Source organism: Sorex araneus, chromosome 1 (genome assembly GCF_027595985.1).
Source record: "Sorex araneus isolate mSorAra2 chromosome 1, mSorAra2.pri, whole genome shotgun sequence".
Classification (NCBI taxonomy): Eukaryota; Metazoa; Chordata; class Mammalia; order Eulipotyphla; family Soricidae; genus Sorex; species Sorex araneus.
In genome coordinates this window covers 268,542-288,490 of record NC_073302.1, presented here as the reverse complement: position 1 = coordinate 288,490, position 19,949 = coordinate 268,542, and the positions used below count along the sequence as shown (strand labels likewise).

The following is a 19,949-nucleotide window of genomic DNA, read 5'->3' as shown; positions in this document are numbered from 1 at the left end:
TCTTCCTGAGGACATTCACTATATATTCCAGACCACAGTCCTCAGGCCAGGTTAGTCTTCCTAACCCCAGCAGGGTCCTAGTCTCGTCGTTAATTTTGGATCATGACAGCATTTGTTTATGACCATGTTCTCAACTTATAGTTGAGTATTGTGGCGCTTTGACCTGGCCCATTTTGATGCCAGGGTAGCTCACAGCTTGCCCTGGGTCCATTCTGTCCCTCGCCAGGACCCTGGCTTTTGGGGTGCTAGGACCTAAGGGCAATTGAGTTGAGAAAGCAGATGCCCGGGAATAAATATTATTGGAGTCAATCAGCTCCCAAATTACAAAGCATAATATTAACTGTCTTCCTGTGTCCATACAGAAAGGACATTGCTTTAAGGTAAACTAAGTTCCCTGCGTCAAGGCTAAAAGGACAAACCCCATGTTAATCCTACAGTGGGGGAGTGACTCCACCACACATTTGTGTGGGTTTGGTTTCTGGCATCACAAAGCAAATAAATAAAAACCTTCCCCAGGGGCTGGAGCAATAGCACAGCGGGTAGGACATTTGCTTTGCATGGAGCCGACCTGAGTTTGATTCCCAGCATCCCATATGGTCCCCTGAGCACTGCCAGGAGTAATTCCTGAGCACAGAGCCAGGAGTAATCCCTGTGCATCGCGGGTGTGACCCAAAAAGCAAACAAAACAAAACAAAACAAAACAAAAATCATCCTTCCCCATACCCCACAAAACTAGAAAATCCGAGCGTGTGAGCATGGAGTTTTTTAACTTTTTTTTTTTTTTTGATTCTGGGAATCGAACCTGGGTCAGCCGCATGCAAGGCAAACGCTCTACCCACTGTGCTATCACTCTAGCCCCCTTTTTTTTATTTTATTTATTTATTTATTTATTTTTTTGTTTCTACTGTCCTTGGGTGTCAGCCTCATGTGATGTTATTCTATACTCCACAAATGAGTGCAGTCCTTCTATGTCTGTCCCTCTTTTCTGACTCATTTCACTTGGAATGAAACTCTCCAAAGCATGGATTTTTTTTTTTTTTTTTTTTTGCTTTTTGGGTCACACCCGGCGATGCACAGGGGTTACTCCTGGCTCTGCACTCAGGAATTACTCCTGGCAGTGCTCAGGGGACCATATGGGATGCTGGGAATCGAACCCGGGTCAGCCACGTGCAAGGCAGATGCCCTACCTGCTGTGCTATTTTTCCAGCCCCACACGGCATGGATTTTTTGAGGCCTGTCATGGCTTTGAGCTGGCAGGGCTCCTCCAGCTGTGAAGTGGTCTGTCAGGGCCCTCTGCTGTGGAGTGGGCCTTCCTGGAGCCACCTCCTCTTTTTTTTCTTTTTCTTTTTGGATCACACCCATAGATGCTCAGGTTCCTGGCTTTGCACACAGGAATCACTGGTGGTGCTCGGGGGACAGTATGGGATGCTGGGGATTGAACCCAGGTCCACCATGTGCAAGGCAAATGTCCTGATCGCTGTACTGTCGCTCCAGCCCCGGGATCCACCTCCTCTACAGAGATTCTTGTAAGTACTGGGGATGGGCCACTGAGCATGTCCCAGAGGACAGCCCTTCCAGCACAGCCTCTTCCCTGCCATTCTCTGCTACCCTTAAGTAGCCTTGTTCTCCACCTCTGTGTCTGGGTGTCCCACCCACTGCAAGTTCCCCTTTGGATGTGTGGCCCTGAGGGGTGTGGGAGTGGCCCGCACAGCTGGAGGTTAGAACCAGGGGAGGCCTGTTCCGCACTGGCAGGATTTCCAGATCTGCTGATAAACCAGTGTTTTTTCTCCTGCATGAAGGTGTCTGAAGACAGCTTGAACCTCTCTGCTGAGCAGCCGTTTCCTCTTCCCTTTCAGTGATTTGCTCTCCTGGAGGTGACAGCAGGCTGGGGGCAGTTTGGCAGGGCGAGAGCTGCACCGGATGCACGGGGTGCCGCTTTTCAAGGAGACCGTGCCATAGAAAAAAGTGGGTCTGGAGAGGTAGCGCAGTGGGGAAGGCAGCCCCAGTCCCACCAGCAGTGTGGTGTGACCCCCACAAAGAGGAACCGAGGGAAGAAGAGGGCACTGGAGTGCAGCTCAGGAGGGACCAAGGGCTGTTCTTGTGAGTGGAGCACTAGAGCCTGCTCTGGAGCAAAGGGTGGGGAGGGTCTGGGCTCCTGGACCTGCAGGGTGGCCACGGGAGGGGAAGGAGAGGGAAAATGGGGAAGTTGGTCTGAAGCTCACCCTCTGGTGGTGACTCTGGGAAATGGTATGTTTGGGCTAGTGCTTCTGAGGAACCTTCCAACCAGGGTCATAGCACCTGTAAGAAGAGGTGTTTGTGTAATACCCATAAGTAGAGAGAAAGAGGGAAATTGTCTGCCATAGAGGCAGGGGGAGGGGTGGGATGGGGGGGGAGGGATACTGGGCACAGTGGTGGTAGAAAAATGTACTCTGGTAGAGGATTGGGTGTTTGATCAGTGTATGACTGATCAGTGTATGACTGAAACTCAAATATGAAAGTTTTGTACTGTAGCTCACAGTGATTCAATTAAAAAAAAATCTTAAAAAAGAGGTGTTTGTCCAACAAAGCTCCAGAGGTACTTTCGCAGGACCATATACCTAGGCTTGTTGTGATCTTTACTCTGCAGACCCGGATTTGGGCCCCACCCCCTCTTCCTGGAGCCAGGAAGAGTGCTGTCCTCTCTGCCTGTGGGTCGGGGCCTTCCAAGTGGAGAGGAACATTTCTGGTCCTGTTTGTCCAGCCCCGGCTCAATCATTGTGTGAAATCTTTGCTGTGTGTGGATGAGTGTTCAGGATATTTCCTTTCCTTTTTTTTTTTCCTCTTTAATTTTTGTTATTTTTGGTCACATCTGATGCCTGATGATGCTCAGGGCTTAATCCTGGCTCTGTTCAGGGATGATTTTCTGGCAGAGTTTGGAGAACCTTATGGGGTGCTGGGAATCAAACCCTGCTCTGCATGCAAGACAAGTGTCGTACCATTGCTCTAGCCCTCCTAAATGTTTGCTTTTTGTTTCTGGGCCATACCTAATGGTGCTGGGGGGCCTCTCAGGTGATTGCATAATAACGTGTGATCAGATCAAGCATTCCATGTGCAAAACGTGTTCAACCTTCTGAACCCTCTTCTTGGGCCTGAATTTTCTGTTTCCATTCTTTTTTTTTTTTTTTTTTTTGGTTTGTTTTTGGGCCACAAGGTGGTACTCAGAGATTACTCCTGACTCTGTGCATGGGATTACTTCTGGTGGGATTTGGAGGACCATTGGTGGTCCCAAGAATTGAACCCAGGTCGGCTGTGTGCAAGGCATGCACCCTATCCACTGTACTATCGCTCTGGCCATGGATTTTTAGGTTCTTGAGGGTTCTTGGTTCTGGTGAAAGTGCAGCTCGTGTGCTTGTCCTGTTGTGTGGAGAGTCAGGAAGAGGTGCTGCAGAGCCCTGTGGGCTGTATGGGACAGTCCTAGGACTGACTGTGGCTCTCAGCTGGGCATAGGGCAGGGCATCTGGGAGACAACTCTTGATGCCGGGCACTGCCCCTGACTCTGCCCCTCGCTCACTGTCCACTCAGAGCTTTCGGTCCTGGACAGAAACCCCCTGTATCCTGGGCCCCCTTTGCTGCAATGAGACAGACCTGTCTCCTGCCTGACTCTCCCCCCATGGCTCCCCATGTCTCTTCCTTGCTTGCTCTTTGGGATGTTCCCATTGGCATGTGAGCACGTGACCCCTCCCTTCCCCACTTACATGTTTTCTTTGATCCTGATGACCAGTTCCCACCCTGCTCTCTGCTATTCCTGTAGCAGACCCTCTTAAGGTTTGTCGTCTCTGCTGCGTGGGTGTCCTCTTGCGTCTCCTATGGCCCCTAGTTAGACCGTCACCAACATGCCAGCTCTAAGAACACACCACCAAAGGCCTGCTGTTTTCCACCTCCCAGTCTGATCTCTGAGCTCTGGCACATCCTGTGCTAAGGGCTACCCACATGTCACCTCACCATGACCTTTTTCTTTGGGCTGGTGCCCGTCTGGCCTGGGTGCCCTTGAGGGGCCAGGAGTTTTCTTAGACTCTGGCAGGCCTTCTTGGGTTTCTTTTCTTCTTAAAAGTATTTTTATTGGATATCTGTGAAATAGACCATTACAGAGCTAATCATGATTGGGCTTCAGTCACACAATGATCCAGCACCCACCTCTCAGCCAGTACCAGTGCACACCTCTCACCACCAGTGTCCCCCGTTTCCTTCACACCATCCCCAGTCCCCTCCCCCCCAACTTGGCCTCTGGCAGGCCCTCCTCCATCTCTCTCTCTCCTTTTGTGTACTGCTGTTTGCAGACAGATACTAAGAGGTCATTGTGTTTGTTCAGGGCTTTCTATGTTTTTATCGGGAAGGTAAGGCCGGAGTAGCTTTTTTAACTGGGTGGCAGCTTTGGGGTGTGGACGTGACTGCCGAGGCTTCCAGAAGTACAGAGAGGTGGGGGAGGTAGAGAGAGGTAGCTCATTCCATCTCCGAGAAAGCCTGGAGATTTCAGTCACAAAACCGCACCCCTGAATTTTCAGCAGATTATACCTGTGTGAGGTCTGTCCTGAGATGGCTGCAGTCTGGCCAAGGGTATGGAGGCAATATTGGATTGTGGGAGCAAGCGGCTGCCAGGGACTCTGCTTGGGCGGGTACCAGGCTTACCTGCACCCCTCGAATTTATCCTAGTTCAGCCTTGCACGGGTCTGAGATGAACTGCAGCCTTTGATCTCTTTTGAGATTCATTTATGGGTCTCTGAAGCAAGCCTGATGAATGAACATATGTAGCTGAGCTGGAAGTGTGGGCGTGGCTCCCACATACCTAACTTTTGACCATTTAATTTTTCAGGAAACTTGGTCCCAAGTTGTTGGGGTCCAGCCAGAGGGACAGTGAGAATTTTGGGGTATCGGGGAGCCTGAAGGGACCATCAGGCTGCTGCTTTACTTGCCCCTTGGGTACAGGTTGACCTGCTGGTGGCACCGCACGTCTGGGGTTTCTTGAGTGGGCGCTGCATCCCTGCCTCCACACTTCTCGTGTAGTCCAGCCCAGCAGGGCTGTGGCTGGGTGTGCAGGCAGCAGGGACAGTTGCCCCCTTGTATAATTCGAGGGATGGAGTAGTGAGGGTTTCCTGTGTGTATGTAGAACCATCTGTTAGCATTTATGTGTTACACATGAGCAAGATGTAAAAACTACTGAAGGGGGGGCTGGCGCAATAGCACGGTGGGTAGGACGTTTGCCTTGCATGCGGCCAACCCGGGTTCGATTCCCAGCATCCCATATTACTCCCTGAGCACCGCCAGGAGTAATTCCTGAGTGCAGAACCAGGAGGGAGCAACCCCTGTGCGTCATCAGGTGTGACCCAAAAAGCAAAAAAAAAAAAAAAACCCTATTGAAGGGACCAGAGCGGTGAGTGGTACAGCAGGTAGGTAGGATGCTTGCTTTGCATGAAGCTGCCTCAGGTTTGATCTCCAGTACTCCATAAGGTCCCTTGAGCACTGAGCGCAGAGCCAGGAGTAACCCCTGAGCACTGCCAGGTATGGCTCCAAAACAAAACAAAACAAATTTAAGTTTAGGGAGCAACAGGGAAATATACCAGTTAACTTGGATGGTCTGTGTCGTAGGAAGGGAATTTTTAATAATGAGCATTAGTTTCACAGTAAAGAATTCTTGTAAGTTCTTACCTGTTTGCAGTTGGACACCACTGATGCATGTTCATTACAAAGGTAAGAATGTGAGGGAAGAGTGTCCTGCCAGTTCCCAGTGGACAGGATCTGATGTTGGGCCACCTGCCCTGAGGCAGCAGCTTGCATTGCTGTGGGCCCAGCACCTGCTCTGTGTAGGAGGCCACTTAAGTAAGGTAAGAGGACACTGACTACCCAGAGTCCTACCACAGAGCCAGCTCAAGTTGCTCTTGTCTCTACTTTGTTTCCAGAAAAAGTTGCTTTGTTTTTCTTTTTGTGCCACACCTGACTGTGTTCTTTCCCAGAGAGATTGCACTGTTCCTAAATGCACTCTGTGCTCTTTCTATGCGTGGAGTGGACCTGTGTAGTGGACGGAGCAAGCTCCTGTCCCGTTTCCAGGCTCCAGAAATCCATATGGTATGACATCATATCGGACACCAAACTATTAAGCTCAGATACTACACTTGATCTTAACTAAAAGGCCCAGAAGCTATAGAAAATGCTGCTTTACAGAGGTGTTTCATTTATGTCTTTATCAAACAGGGATGTCATTTTCAAAGGAAAAGGATGCTGTGCTATTTTCTGTTTTTTTTTTTTTTCCCCCCCCTTTGGCCCACACCCAGTGATGCTCAGGGGTTACTCCTGGCTATGCACTAAGGAATTACTCCTGGTGGTGCTTGGGGGACCATATAGGATGCTGGGGATCAAACCCGGGTTGGCCACATGGAAAGCAAAGGTCTACCTGCTGTGCTGTCGATCCAGCCCTGTTTTCTGTTTTAGTGTCTGATGTGGTAAATAGTCCCAGCCCCAGAAACAGCCCTCTGGGTTGCATAGCACCTGCCTGAAGCCCTGGACGGTTTCTCACATCCTCAGAGGAGGCTGGAGGAGCCCCTTACCAGCTCAGCCCCCTCACACAACCCCTCCTCACTTTTATGGTTTAGTACCACACACTTCAAAAGTCAGTGTTTGGTTTTTCTTATTTGGTTCCCGCTGGTGGTATGTGGTCCCAGCTGTGTGCTTAGGGATTATTCCTGCGGCATGTGAACTATGTTTGTCGGGTCCCTGACTGGCTCCTGTGGAGGGTCCCTTGCTCAGCCTGTCAGCCAGCTCTCTCTCCCCCATGTGTCAGTTCATTGGATTGTGCTGATTTTTTTTCTAATTTTAACTTTTTATTAAAGCATCATGATATACAGACTTGCTTGCAGTAAAGTTTCAGGATGTAGTGTTCAACTAAATCTTTTTTTGGGACCTGCCAGGCAGTGCTCAGGGTCAGAGCCCCTCTCAGAATCTCACCAGTTGGGCTGGTAATTCAGTGCAGTGGCCTGGGGAGGTGGTATTGCTCAGGCCCAGTGTGTGGTGCCTGGGCCTGGGCCACCTGGCAGTGCTCAGGGGCTCTGGAGCCAGACCCAGTGGTGGTGGGGCTGGGGACTGGGAGGGGACCCAGCCTGCTGAGTGGTACTCGGGGACCTGACAGCGTCAGGGGCTAAGCTGAGGTGGGCTACATTTAAGCACATGCCTTGGCTGCACTAGCTCTCTAGCCCTGATTACTGTACTAGTGCTTTTTTAAAAAATCATGGTTTTTTTTTTTTTAATGGCCATAGGCTCACCAGGTATGTTTTGCACCCAGGAATCACTCCTGGTGGGTTTGGGAAACCGTAGAGGGTGCTGGGGATCAGACCTGGGTTGGCTATGTGCAAGGTAAGCATTCTATCCACTGTATTATTGCTCCAGCCTGCAATACATAGGTATGTATGTATACATATTTATTTTTATTTACTTTTTAGAGGGGAGAACACACCCATTGTTGCTCAGGACTTACTCCTGGCTTTGCCCTCAGGATCACTTCTGGTAGGCCTTGGGGCCCATATGAGGTGCTGAGGATAAAATGCAGTTTGTCTGAGTACAAGGCAAGACTGGCTCCAGTCCCTAACGTGGGTTTCTTGAAGGGATTCTGAAAAGGGCCCGAAGTACAGTAACGTGTACTTACACTTTGAGCCACACGGTGGTGTCTTGGTACCAGCAGGTACGCTGGAAGCACTAGCCTGAATGTCCTGCTGCAGTGGTTTGGGATGAGCTCCTTGAGGGGAAGGCGCCTGGGGCATTCCAGCAGGTATTTGAAAACCTCCCTGAGGTTCCTGATGAGCAGAGTTACTACTGTTAGGCTTACACTCCCCCTCCTTCCCTGCAGCTCACAAGTGCTCCTGTGAGCTTTCTCCCCTTCTCTGGTGTGAGGGGGCGGCTTACTTTTGGGCGTATTCTGTCTCGGCCTCTGGCTTCTTTTCCACACAGGATGCAAGTAAATGTGTCCTGGCCAGAGAGAGAGAGAGGACAGTCTTTTGGTGCTTGCTTTGCACGGGACCCACCTGCCTTCGATCCATGGCATACCGTAGGGTTCCCCCAGCATCGTCAGAAATGATTCCTCAGTGCAGAGCTGGGAGTCACCCCGAGGACTGCTGTGACTCCAAAACTCAAAAAGGAAGAAAAACAGAAGAAAAGGAGGCAGGGAGCTGGGGCGGGGGTAGGGGGGCAACCCTGTGTGTGGACAGAGGGCTGAGAACCAAGAGTGGCAGCATCCTACTGACCGCCGGGCCACAGGGGCCCTGGCAGGCTGCCATGTCTTTAGCTCTTCACACTTGCTCCCAGGGGCCGGCCAGGGAGCTGTGGTGAGGGTGTGCAGGCCGCGCTCCAGGGCAGCTGCACCCACACTCTTCCCCTCTGTGGTCCTAGGCTGGTGACTAGGTTGGTCCATGGAACCTGGTGGCCAGGCCACAGCCTAGGACCCTGGAACGAGGATCAGTCTTGACTGGCACCTGTGACAGAGCATGCAGATAGAAGAAGTGTTAGCCTGCAGGGAGCCAGCTAGCTCAGAGCTCAGCCTGCAGGCGACTCAGCTCCCTGCCCCCACCTGGAGGGGCCAGTCTGCACCAGCCATGGTGCTGAGTGCGCAGTGCTGCCCACTCCCTACCTCCCTGCTGTACACTCGGTGGCTGCGCGTCCTCTCTCCTGTTGGCCCCCCACTCCACGAGTCCCTGAGACTCTGGAAGGGCCTGTGCAGTCCAAGTCCTGTTTCTCTGGGGCTTCCCTCCAAGAGTGACTCTTTGGGCCGTCACTCTACAGCAAGAACCAGAGGGGTCTTTCAGGGCAAAAGCTGGCGGAGACCAGTGCGGAGAGACCCCACTCTGAGTACTTTGACAGTTGCTACAGAGGGTGATTTTTGGAGCTGAAAAATTGCTGAGACTTTGTTAGAGTTCAGCTGATTTTCTCTGAGACCTCATATTATCTCTAATACACATTCCTGTTTCTTTTCTTTTTTTGGGTCTCACCCGGCGATGCACAGGGGTTACTTCTGGCTTTGCACTCAGGAATTACTCCTGGCAGTGCCCATATGGGATGCTGGGTTGGCCGTGTGCAAGGCAAACACCCTACTTGCTGTACTATTGTTTCGGCCTCTCCTGTTTATTTTCTAACATAAAAAGAGAAAGTTTATGGCAGGAGAGATCTGGAGAGATCGTATAGCAGGTAAGGTGCTTGCCTTGCACAAGCCCTACCTGTTTCGATCCCTGGCAACCTATAGGGTTTTTCAAGCACTGCCAGGAGTGATCCCTGAGTGCAGAGCCTGGAGTAAGCCCAGAGCATCACCAGGTGTGGCCCCAAAGCAAAAATACAAAGGGAAAAATGTTAAGATGACTTTATTACCAGGTGGGTGAAAAATCAAGCTGGGTAGGGCTCAAAGGGCCAGACCTGTGCTGGGTTGTTTTTGTTTGTCGGCCCCCCCCAGTAGTGCTCAGGACTTCCTTTTAGCTGTGTTCTCTGGGACTGCTCCTGGTGGCTCAGGGGATGATACGGGATGCTGGTGACACAACCTGGATAGGCCTCACGCAAGGCAAATGCTTTCCTGTTGCACTGTATTGAACCTCAAGTGGGAGCCTGGGCTCCATCCTTTGGCTCCCAGAGCAGCATCAGATTAAAATCAGCGTATTTCGTAGCCCTTTCCTGCAGAGGAACCTGAAAGCTGTGCTGCAGCAGTGGGTTCCCTGACTTGTCAGATGTGCACACTGACTGGAGTCCGCATGCGTTGCTGTGGTGTGTTCAGGTTCGAGAGGAGTGTCGTGAGTGTCCCCTGTGCTTGGGGAGCAGGCGCCCTATCATTCCTCAGGTGGGAGGGGTCATTAATTGAGGCTTGAGCTTTGCTACTGAGTGCATGCCTGGCCCTTACAGTGTTTATTTGAAAAAGTTACATCAGTTGAAAGGTGATTGTTTAATTTCATGGACTCAGCAATCATTGATTATATTCTGTTGTTGTAATAAAAAGTAATTTTTCAGATGTTTAATGAACCTTGCATTATTGGGATAAATCCCATTTGGTCATGGATATAGATAACTCTTCTTGCATATTGCTGTGTTTTTTCTTTCTTTTTTTTTTGTTGTCGTTGTTCCTTTTTTTTGGCTACAGGTGGCTGTGCTCAGTGCCTTTTCCTGGCTCTCTGAGCGCAGGGATTACTCCTGGTAGTGCTTGGGGGGGCCGCATGTGGTCGGAGCCAGGACTGATTCAGGCCCCTCTGTGTGCCAGCTCCTTGACTCCTGTCCTGTGGCTTTGACCCGAACTTTTTACTTTTTACATTTTTTTAAAAAAAATTATTAATTGCCAGGAGAGAATCACTGAGAGATAGTTCATAGTTGTTTGTGATTGGGTTTCAGTGTACAGGTTCCAACACCAGTCCCTTCACCAGTGTACATTGACCACCACCAGGCTTTCCCCCGCCTGCGCCCCCAGCCTGCCTCTACAGCAGTCCCTTTTCTTTCTCCCCCCCCTTTCCTTTTGACTTTGCAATACGGGTACTGAAAGGTTATCATGTTTGTCCCTTTATCTCCTTTTAGCACTCAGTTCTTGTCGAGTGATCATTTTCATTGCTCATTGTCATAGTAGTCCCTTTTCGACTCTTAACTGCCCTCCCTCCTCCACTTTTGACAAACTTCCAGAGGTTGAAAGTTTGACCAGAACTTTTTTTTTTTGCATTTTTTGGAGTCATATCCAGTGATGCTCAGGGGTTACTCCTAGCTCTGCACTCAGCAATTACTCCTGGTGGTGCTTGGGGGACCATATGGGATGTTGGGGATTGAATCCAGCAAATGCCCTCCCCACTGTACTATTGCTCCAGCAAGACCTTAACCTTTAAAAAGATTTTTGGGCTACTCCTGACAGTGCTCAGAGCTTACTCCTGGCTCTGTGCTCAGGAATCATTTCTGGTGGTGCTGGAAGACCATATGGGGTGCTGGGCCTTGAACCAGGGTCAGCTGCATACAGACCAAATGCCGTAACCCCTGTCCTGTCCCTCCTGCCCCTAATGCCAGTTCATGCTTCTTGGTTTTTGAACATTCAGTGGTGCTCAGGGCTCACTCCTGGTGGGGCTTGGGGAGCCACATGCAGTGCGAGGGATCACACCCAGAAAGGCAGTGTGCAGGGCGGCACCTTTCCTGCTGCCGTCTTTGGCTCCATGGACTGGATCGTATCCCTAGGAGCTTTTCTGAATCTTTCCCCAGTGGCAAGTCAGATTTAAAAAGCCCCTTCATCCTGTACTATTTTTTGTCTCTCTGTGCAATTGCTTCTAACTTCTTTTAACATAAAAAAAAAAAGTGATGCATTTTCTGGTTTGGGTCGGTAGTGTAGGCTTTCTTTCACAGAATGTTGTGACTGATGCGTATAATGATCGTCCCTCTGCCAGCTATTAGAAGTTGGGCAGTTTGGGGTTGGGACGGGGTTGTCTTGCAGGCTCAGTTCCTGGAGCCTCCAAAATGGGTGGGACAGAAAAGAAATTGTGATTTGAGGGCTCACATTTGTCTCGACCAGCATGATCACAGCTCCCTTTGCGCAAAATCCCAGCATTCTGAGCTAGGCCAGGCCTGCTCGGCAGCCAGTGGGGAAGAGGTTAGACATTGTCCTGTGCAGCATGTCATAGAGGGCGAAGCCTGTGGGGGGTTGGTCGAGTCTGTCTGACTGTCCCCTGTCCCTGCATTCTGTACACCAAGTATTCTTCCTGTGGACCTGTGACCGGCTCCCTGCGACCCAGCCTGCAGTGGTTTTTCCAAGCCTTGGAGGTCACAGCTGTGCCAGCACTTGGGACAGTCTGACCGGGGTCTGAGTCTTTGAGAGGGGCCCTGGGCTTGGTGTGCATTCGTGGTGCAAGCTAATAAAAGTTGTAAAAAATTAGGAAAGTAGTAAAAAATATTAAAAAGTCAGAGCCTTCTGAGAGCTCAGTGGGCTGGGGACCGAGGTTTGATCCCGATATTGTCTGGGACCTCAGCATTTCTGAATAGGTCTCGGTGTGTGTGTGTGTGTGTGTGTGTGTGTGTGTGTGTGTGTGTGTGTGTGTGTGTGTGTGTGTGTGTGTGTGTGCGTGCGCGCGCGCGTGCGTGTGTGTGTGTGTGTGTGTGTATGTGTGTGTAGAGCTCAGTGGGCTGGGGACCGAGGTTTGATCCTGATATTGTCTGGGACCTCAGAATTTCTGAATAGGTCTGGGGGGGGGGAGTGTGTGTGTGTCTGTGTGTGTGTGTGTGTGTGTGGTGTGTTCTCACCAGGGGAAGGACCCAGGGTGTGTGTCTCACACAGCCAGGAGTACCAGGTTCCCGGGGTGCCTGATCGTGCTCAGGGAGAGCTTGAGGTGCGGGAATCCGGGTGGGTCAGCTGCATGCAGGCCTGCCCCCGAGCCCTTGGATGACCCGGAGTGCCAAGGGGAGTGTGTGGTACCTGGTGCCCAGTCTGGGGTACCTCATGCCAGACCTGTGCTCTCTTCCTCTGGGCCAGCTCCATCACTGTCTTTTGTCTTCTGTCCCTGAGTATTATATCAAGTGGGCCCTCAGGCCCCCCTCCCCCCAATCCTGGGGCCTCAGGACAGCTGCTTGAGGCACTTTGTCCCTGGAGATTGTTCTAGCTTTTGTTCTGGTCCATAGGCCTGAGGAGTTTGTGTGTGGTTGTTGGCCACCCTGTGTTCTGGGGACCGTGGGAGGCAGCTGAGTGGAGCCACGGTCTCCAGACCCCCGACTCCCTGCCCTTGGTGGCACTTTTTCTGTCTCTCAGGTTCCTGGAGGGCAGGAGGTGGTTATCTGACCGTGATGCAGGGAGTGAGGCAGTGGCCTTGCTGGCTGAATTCTCTTGAGAGTAGGCCCATCTGGGTGTTCTGCCCGCCTCCCTGCTCCTGTTCGTGTGCGAATGCAGGGACCCTGGGTGACGGTCCAGGGCAAAAACCTCCTGCCCTCTGAGCACTTCTGTCTTTTGGTATGACAGGGAAAGGGCTGGGGATTGGAAAGGCCCATTTTTCTGGCCTCCCCTGGACCTTGGGTGGAGCTGCAAGGCCTCCGTGTTCCCATCTCTAGAGACTGATACTGGTGCCATGAGCTGCGCTCCAGGCCTCCAGAGTGATGTCTCCACTGTTGGGTCCCGAGGTTGTCCAGGGGGAGCCAGGGCTGCCGTGCAGGCCCCGAACATTGGGGTGTGGGCTGTGAGGGGATTGCGCCTGCCTTTCCTTGGCAGACGATGGGGGAGAGTGGGAGTATGGACTGGCCTTTGGGAAATGGGGAACTGGGAGTGGATGGAAAATGGGGCTGCAAGGGTGTGTGGCTGGTTTGCAGAGGCCAGTTATGGGTTAAAGAGCAGATGGAGTCTGCTTGAGTTTTCAGAATCCCTTAAATGTAATTTCTGGGGCTGCTTTGGGCATTAATTGTGTTTTTCCAAATTTAGGAACTAACTCTTCTTTTTCTGCCAAAGGAAAGAACAAAAAGACAAAAGAGGAAAAGGAAATCTATCAGATACTGAAAGAATTCATTCATTTTCTCCCCACCCCTTTGGTAATTATCTAGTATAATTAGCACGTGGAAAATAGTTTAAAATTAGGGGGTGGGCAGAGAGCACTCGCCATCTCAGAGTGTCCTGGACTGGCGTGCCCGTCCCTCTCCGAGGCAGTGCTGGGTGCTGAGTTTTGGGGGCCGCGCGCCCATGTCTGGAGACCTGGGAGGACTGATGCTTCCTGTGCCCACCTGCGCTGGGCTCCAGGGTGGCCAGGCTTTGTGCTGAGGACTTTCCCTCCGCTCTCCTGCCGTTGCTGTCCTAGGTGTCTGCAGCTCTAGCGATGCTAGAGAGTCTTCCCCCCGCCATCCCCCGGCCCAGTGCAGAGACGGGGGACCTTGGAGGCCCACTGGGAAGGGTGCTGTTTCCTCCCCAGGCCACCACCCTTCCAGACTGTGAGGCCTGTGAAGGCTGAGGGAGTGTGGTGCCCGGGGGCCTCTCTGCGAGGGGGCACTCACTGGGCAGGTGTCAGTTTGTTGGGCTTTTCCCTGGGGACTGACTGGGTAAGCGTCTGGGCTGGCCTGACTGTGGGTGCCAGCCTTGGGGCTGTTGGGGCTGCTCGTAGGGTATTCCCTGACCTAGGGCAGCTTTCTCACAAACCGTTTCACATTTCTACCAACTCAGAGGATTTTGCTTTTACTCTACTTGGAGGATTTTACTTTCATTAAAAAAAAACTTGAGGGAGCTGGAGTGATAGCACTGCGGGTAGGGCATTTGCCTTGCATGCGGCCGATTTGGTTTCGATTCCCAGCATCTCATATGGTCCCCTGAGCACCTCCAGGAGTGATTTCTGAGTGCAAAGCTAGGAGTAACCCCTGAGCATTGCCAGGTGTGGCCCAAAAGGCAAAAAAAAAAAAAAATTGAACCACACATGGCAGTGCTCAGGGCATATTCCTGTCTCTGTGCTTCGGGATCACTCCTGATGGTTCTCTGGGTCATACAGGGTTTTGGGGATTGATGCCAGGTCACTTGCAAGCAAGGCACATGCCCTGCTCACTGTGCTATCTCTCCAGTGCCAGATCCTACTTTTTTCCCAGATACTGAGGAAGGTGCTCTGTGCGGGGCCACCGTAAGTGTTGTGCTTGGTCAGTTAGAATGAGGGTGTGATGTCTGCATGCTTGTGTCTGTGCTGCAGCAGGTTACAATCAGGCTGAGAGGCAGTCTGAGAAAGCCTCCCTGGCGCCAAGGTAATAGATGCTTGTGTTCTCTGCCCCTTTCTGACAGTCTGCTCTTTCAGCACGTTTTCACACTAACACATATGAGATAGGCCTGGCAGCGGGGTCTTGGGGCTGTCCTTATTCCAGTGCTCACCTGGACGTGCCATGCTGAGCCATGCAGCAGAAAGTGCCTGGCGGGAGGCTGGCATCACAGGTTTGTGGATACGATAGGATTCCCGGTGCTGCATAGGGCGCTGTGGACGGGACTTGGGTGATTTTGTCTTTGTTGATTGTTTCTTTTTGGGGCAGACCCGGCTTCCTTGCGGCTGCTCCCCAGCTCAGGGCTCGGGTGTTGCTTCTGGCTCTGTGCTTGGGGTTGGTCATCTGTGGTTCTGGCAGGGGGCACCATGCAGTGCTGTGGGCGGAAGCTGGGCCTCCTGTATGCACTTGGTACTCGAGCCTGTGTGTGAGCTCTCTGCCTTGACTTCTGTCATTTGTGTTGAGGGGTTCTGGGCGCCACACCTGTCAGTGCTGAGGACTGCTCCTGGCTCAGTGCTCTGGGGACCCTCTGGGGTGCTGGGGATCTAATGGGTGGGCTGTGTGTTGGCTGTGCGCCTTATGCCCTGTGCTCCCTCTCTGGTGGGAGGCAAGCCCCTTCTGCTGGCAGCCTGTGCCTCTGCTGTTGGCAGTGCCTTTTGCTGCCCTGAAGAGCCACAGGCTTCTAAGGGCACCTGCCCTGTCCGCGTGGAAGAGCCCAGAGGTGGGCCTCAGCCTCATCCTGCCTCAGGCTGCTGCCACCACCGATCAGGGGGGCCTGCCCAGTGGGGAAGAAGGGTTCTGTGGGTCCCAACTCCAATGTGCATGAGCATTCCGTGTGTGTGAATGTGTGCAGATGTGTGCGAGTGTGTGCAAAAGTGTGAGTGTGTGTGAGCTTGTGTGTAGGTGTGTGTGTCAGCCTGTGTGCAGGTGTATGTGTGAGAGTAGTGTGCGAGTGAGTTCACAAGTGTGTTTGAGTGTATGCTTGGCATGTGTGCAGGTGTGTGTGCATGAGTGTACAGATGTGTGTATGAGTGTATGTGCACGCACATTGTGTGTGTGGGCTCGCGCTGGAGATAGATCAGACCATGGTCCTATACATGCAAGGACAATGCTCGATAATGGAGCCACGTGCTGACCTCCAGGTGCACTCTGTTGGGCCCTGTGTTAGCACTTGGCTAGGCTAGCCCCTCCGGTGGAACAGACTCTGACCTCCTACCCACTCCCTCCTTCTGTGGGGACACTGTCACGGCACCTTCTTTAGACCATGAGGACAGTGTGGGCTGCTGCCTCTTTAGAAGGTGGCCACAAGCCACTTTCCCCTTCTCTGTCCCCTGGAGCCCTGATTTGGGAGACTGGTTTCTCCTGTGCTGTCCCCAGCTGAGTCCTTGCAGGTCTCCTGTGGGACTTGGCCGTGCCTGCTGTGCTCAGTGGACGATGTGGGGATGTCTGAAAGGACACCCCATCCTACCTGCAGTGCGTCAATTGCATTGTGGACTCAGCCTTGTGGGCAGGTGCTGTACGGTGTCTAATGAGTGGGAGGACATGGGTTAGCATGGGCCTGAATGAGGAGGTCCCAGGGAAGCATGGACGCCTGACCCCAGCCTGCTGGCAGGAGGGCGCTGAGGCTCCTGTGGTAGAGCTGCCAGGTCTTTGGCTGTGATGGGAGTGAGGGGAGCAGCAAGCTGTGGGCTTCACAGGCTTCAGGGCCTTGTTGGGGCCTGGCCCTGAGGTTGACTCTGCTGCACACACGTTGAGTGTTGCCTTGGGCTCTGGCACACTCTGACCCCCAGAGGGCAGTCAGGGCCTGGGGTTCCTGCCTGCACAGAGCAGACTCCGAGAGGCCTGCTGCTGGCCGCGGCAGCTCGTGCTCAGAAATAAGCCGTAGTATTCTTCTGACCGCACTGGGCACTTAGTTTCTAGCCATGCAAGGCTTGTTTGCGTGTGTTCTTGAGAGCCGAGGCTCTCCAGCGGTTCAGGGGAAGGAGGGAGTTTCACGCTACCTTGTGGCACTACCTGAGGTGGTATTTTATCTGTATGTTTTTTATTTTTGCTTTTGTTTATTTGAGGCCCACACCCAGTGGTGCTCAGGGCTTAGTTCTGACTCTGCACTCAGGGAGCACTCCTGGTGAACTCAGATGACCGTACGGGGTGCTGGGGATCCAACCTGGGTCAGCTGTGTGCAAGGCTCTTCACTTCACTAGCATCTCTTGCCTCCCTGGCCCCTGCGGCCTGTTTGGTGTCAGGTTGATGTTTGTGCCGCTGCCTGGGAGGTCTCTGGAGTGATGCGCTGTTTCTTCTCAGCAGGCAGTTCCGGCCAAGGGCGACAGCAAGCAGGACTGCTGCCTGAGAGCGGGGCTGCTGGGGGAGGAAGGTAAGTGCTCATGGTCCCATGGTCCCACTCCTGTCCTCAGAGGGGGTGGCCACTTAGCCTGTTGCTTTAGAGCCCGGGACAGGCTGTGACAAGTGACTCCCAGCATCTCACCAAGCCCTGTCGGGAGGCTGACCAGAGGCCCTGTGTGGTCTGCAGTGGACAGTCCCAAGGGGTGTGGTTTATCTTGGGATGGTCCCTTTAAGGCTCTTTGTCTTGAGGTTGGATATTGTGTAGGGTTGCAGTGGTGCTGTGTCAGGCACCTACTGATACTACAGTGACACCCCACCCCCCACCCAGGCCACTGTTGCTGTCCCTCCTCATCCCCCCAGTGGCTGTTATCTTTTCCTGGCCTTGTTTTGGAACAGTCTACGCGTGAGTGCCATTGCCTGCTATTCTCCCTCCTTCCGACTCGCCCAGCTCGGCATGCTGCCTCCAGTCCCTCCAGGTAGTAAGCACACAGCAGCAGTTCGTCCTCTTTCGTTTGTTTTTGTTTTGGACTTACACCTGGTGATGCTCAGGGCTTACTCCTGGCTCTGTACCAGGAATCAGTCCTGGCAGTGCTCGGGACCATATGGGGTGCCAGGGATAGGACCCATGTTGGCCGCGTGCAGGGCAAGCGCCTTACTGCTGTACTATTGCTCGGATCCCCGATTTCACTGTTTTCACTCTTTTTCCTTCTGGCTTTTGTGCCCCCTTGGCAGTGCTCATCTCCAGTTCCCTGCTCAGAGCTCACTCACTCTTCGCAGTGTTCAGAGACCATGTGTGTGCCAGGGATACAGCCAGGTCTGGCTGTCTACAAGGCCATTCTCTGGCCCCGTGTTTAGTGTTTTTCATGATATTTGCCCCCCGCCTCACTAAAAATTCTAATACTGTGATGTACAAACATCGTTGTTTTAGGCATTCAGTGCTCTAACCAATTCCACAGTCAGTGTCACCTTCACCAATGTTCCCTCCCAGTCCCTCCCAACACCCCACCCAGGCCTGCCCTCACAGCAGGCACAGATTTACTTCATATTGCTTATTACACAAAATGACAGATGGAATTATCGATAGATTAACCAAAGTCAGTTTGTGATAATTGTTATATCTCACAGTGGTGTTACTCAAGTCATTGCGTGAGGGTTTACTGAGCGGATTTTTGCCAGCTGAGCCTTCTGCATCACTGTGTTTGCTCATTGAGCTTGTTGGGTTTCTATCTAGCTTTCCCATCAAATTTGCTGTGCTCCTGTTGAACTGTCCGTTCTGTGAAATTTGGAGGTGTGGAGCTGAGACAATTTGGTGCTCTGGTGGTTTGGAGGTTTGGTTGTGGAACTGGGCCGTTTCTATTCCCGAGAGTGTCCGGGTGTAGGTGGGGGCTTCAGGGAGGGGAATCTGCCCACCTCCAGTCTATGAAGGCCATAGAGTTCTCAGCCCCGATCAGCCCATCAGTGAGATTCAGCAGCCTGGCATTACCTTGCTTTTTTTTCTTTGTTGTTTGTTTTTGGACCACACCAGTGGTGCCTGGGGGCTACTCCCAGCAAGTTGTCAAGGTGGGCTCTAACCAGTGCTTGAGGAACGATGTGGTGCCTGGGATGGTTCTGATGAGGAAGATAAGCTCCAGCCCTATGAGCCATTTTTGCTGTCCTTTGTCTAGTTTTTTAGAAAAGTGCAATGCTATCTTTCACAGATTAAGTTGTAAAGAATTTTCTCCTATTTAAAAAAAAATCTTTATCTTTTTGTGGTGGGCTGGAGTGATAGCACAGCAGGTAGGGCGTTTGAATTGCATGCAGCCTACCCGGGCTCGATTCCTCCGCCCCTCTTGGAGAGCCCGGCAAGCTACCCATGGCGTATTTGATATGCCAAAAACAGTAACAACAAATCTCACGATGGAGATGTTACTGGTGCCCGTTTGAGCAAATGGATGAGCAATGGGATGACGGTGATACAGTGATCTTTTTGTGGTTTTGTTTCTTGTTTTTGTTTTTTGGACACATCTAGTGATGCTCTGGGTTACTCCTGGCTCTGCACTCAGGGATCACTTCTGGCCATGCTTGGGGGACCATAAGGGGTGCTGGAAATTGAACCTGGTCAACAGCATGCAAGGCAAGCACCCTCCCTGCTCTACTCTCTCCAGTCCCCAAGTTAGTTTTGTTTCTGGGCCACACCTGGTGGTGCTTGGGGCTACAGCTTCTAGAGCTCTCTTTCAACACTGGAGGTTCTTGATACTAACTGAATCTATGTTGCTGTAGTTTGATTCATGTCTTCAAGTTTCAGGTTGTTTCAGTTCTAGAGGTTTGCATCCTTCAGGGATCTTTCCAGTTCTTCTGATCGACTCCAGTGTTGCTGGTGGAATTTACCTGAGATTTCCTCCAGGCTGTTAGCAGTGGGGTGGTTGAGTCTGCCAACTTGTTCAGACCCACTTCTTTCCCCATCCCATAGCCCTCAGTGTTGACTCTGTGCGATCCCCGTTTTAAAGCAGACACACCCACTTCTTTCCCCACCCCTGGTTTAAAGCTGCTTCTGGGGCTGGAGCAATGGCACAGCGGGTAGGGCGTTTGCTCCCTTATGGTCCCCTGAGCACCGCCAGGGGTAATTCCTGAGTGCAGAGCCAGGAGTAACCCCTGTGCATCGTCGGGTGTGACCCAAAAAGGAAAAAAAACCTGTTTCTGCTTCTCTGCCAGCTAAAGTGCTGCCCTTCTGCTTTGCTCACCCCAGTCTTCAGCTTGCTTGTGTGTTGCAGAATTTCCTCACTTAGGGCATTTTCTGTATACGGATTTGCCTTTGTCTACTTGAAGTCATGTCAGGAGAGGTTGGGGAAGAGTAGAGCAGCCTGTCCAAGGCACTCACTTGGGCACACAGGTGGCCTGCCCAGTGCTGCACC

General features: G+C 52.1%; 1 protein-coding gene and 1 pseudogene across 7 annotated transcripts in view; one reads left to right on the top strand and one right to left on the bottom strand.

Annotated features, from left to right (window-relative positions):
* Window positions 1-19,949, top strand: part of EHMT1 (euchromatic histone lysine methyltransferase 1) — a 106,709-nt gene that overhangs the window by 32,476 nt on the left and 54,284 nt on the right. For 5 of the 7 annotated variants that reach the window (XM_055124203.1, XM_055124202.1, XM_055124205.1 and 2 more), the window contains exon 2: window positions 17,020-17,089. The exons of 1 other annotated variant lie outside the window; for it this stretch is intronic. In XM_055124203.1, coding sequence (XP_054980178.1) covers window positions 17,020-17,089 — 70 coding nt within the window. The remainder of the gene's footprint in view (window positions 1-17,019; window positions 17,090-19,949) is intronic. One more of the 7 variants, XM_055124201.1, reaches the window with a different exon arrangement.
* LOC129401123 (U2 spliceosomal RNA) lies at window positions 6,032-6,176 on the bottom strand (annotated as a pseudogene).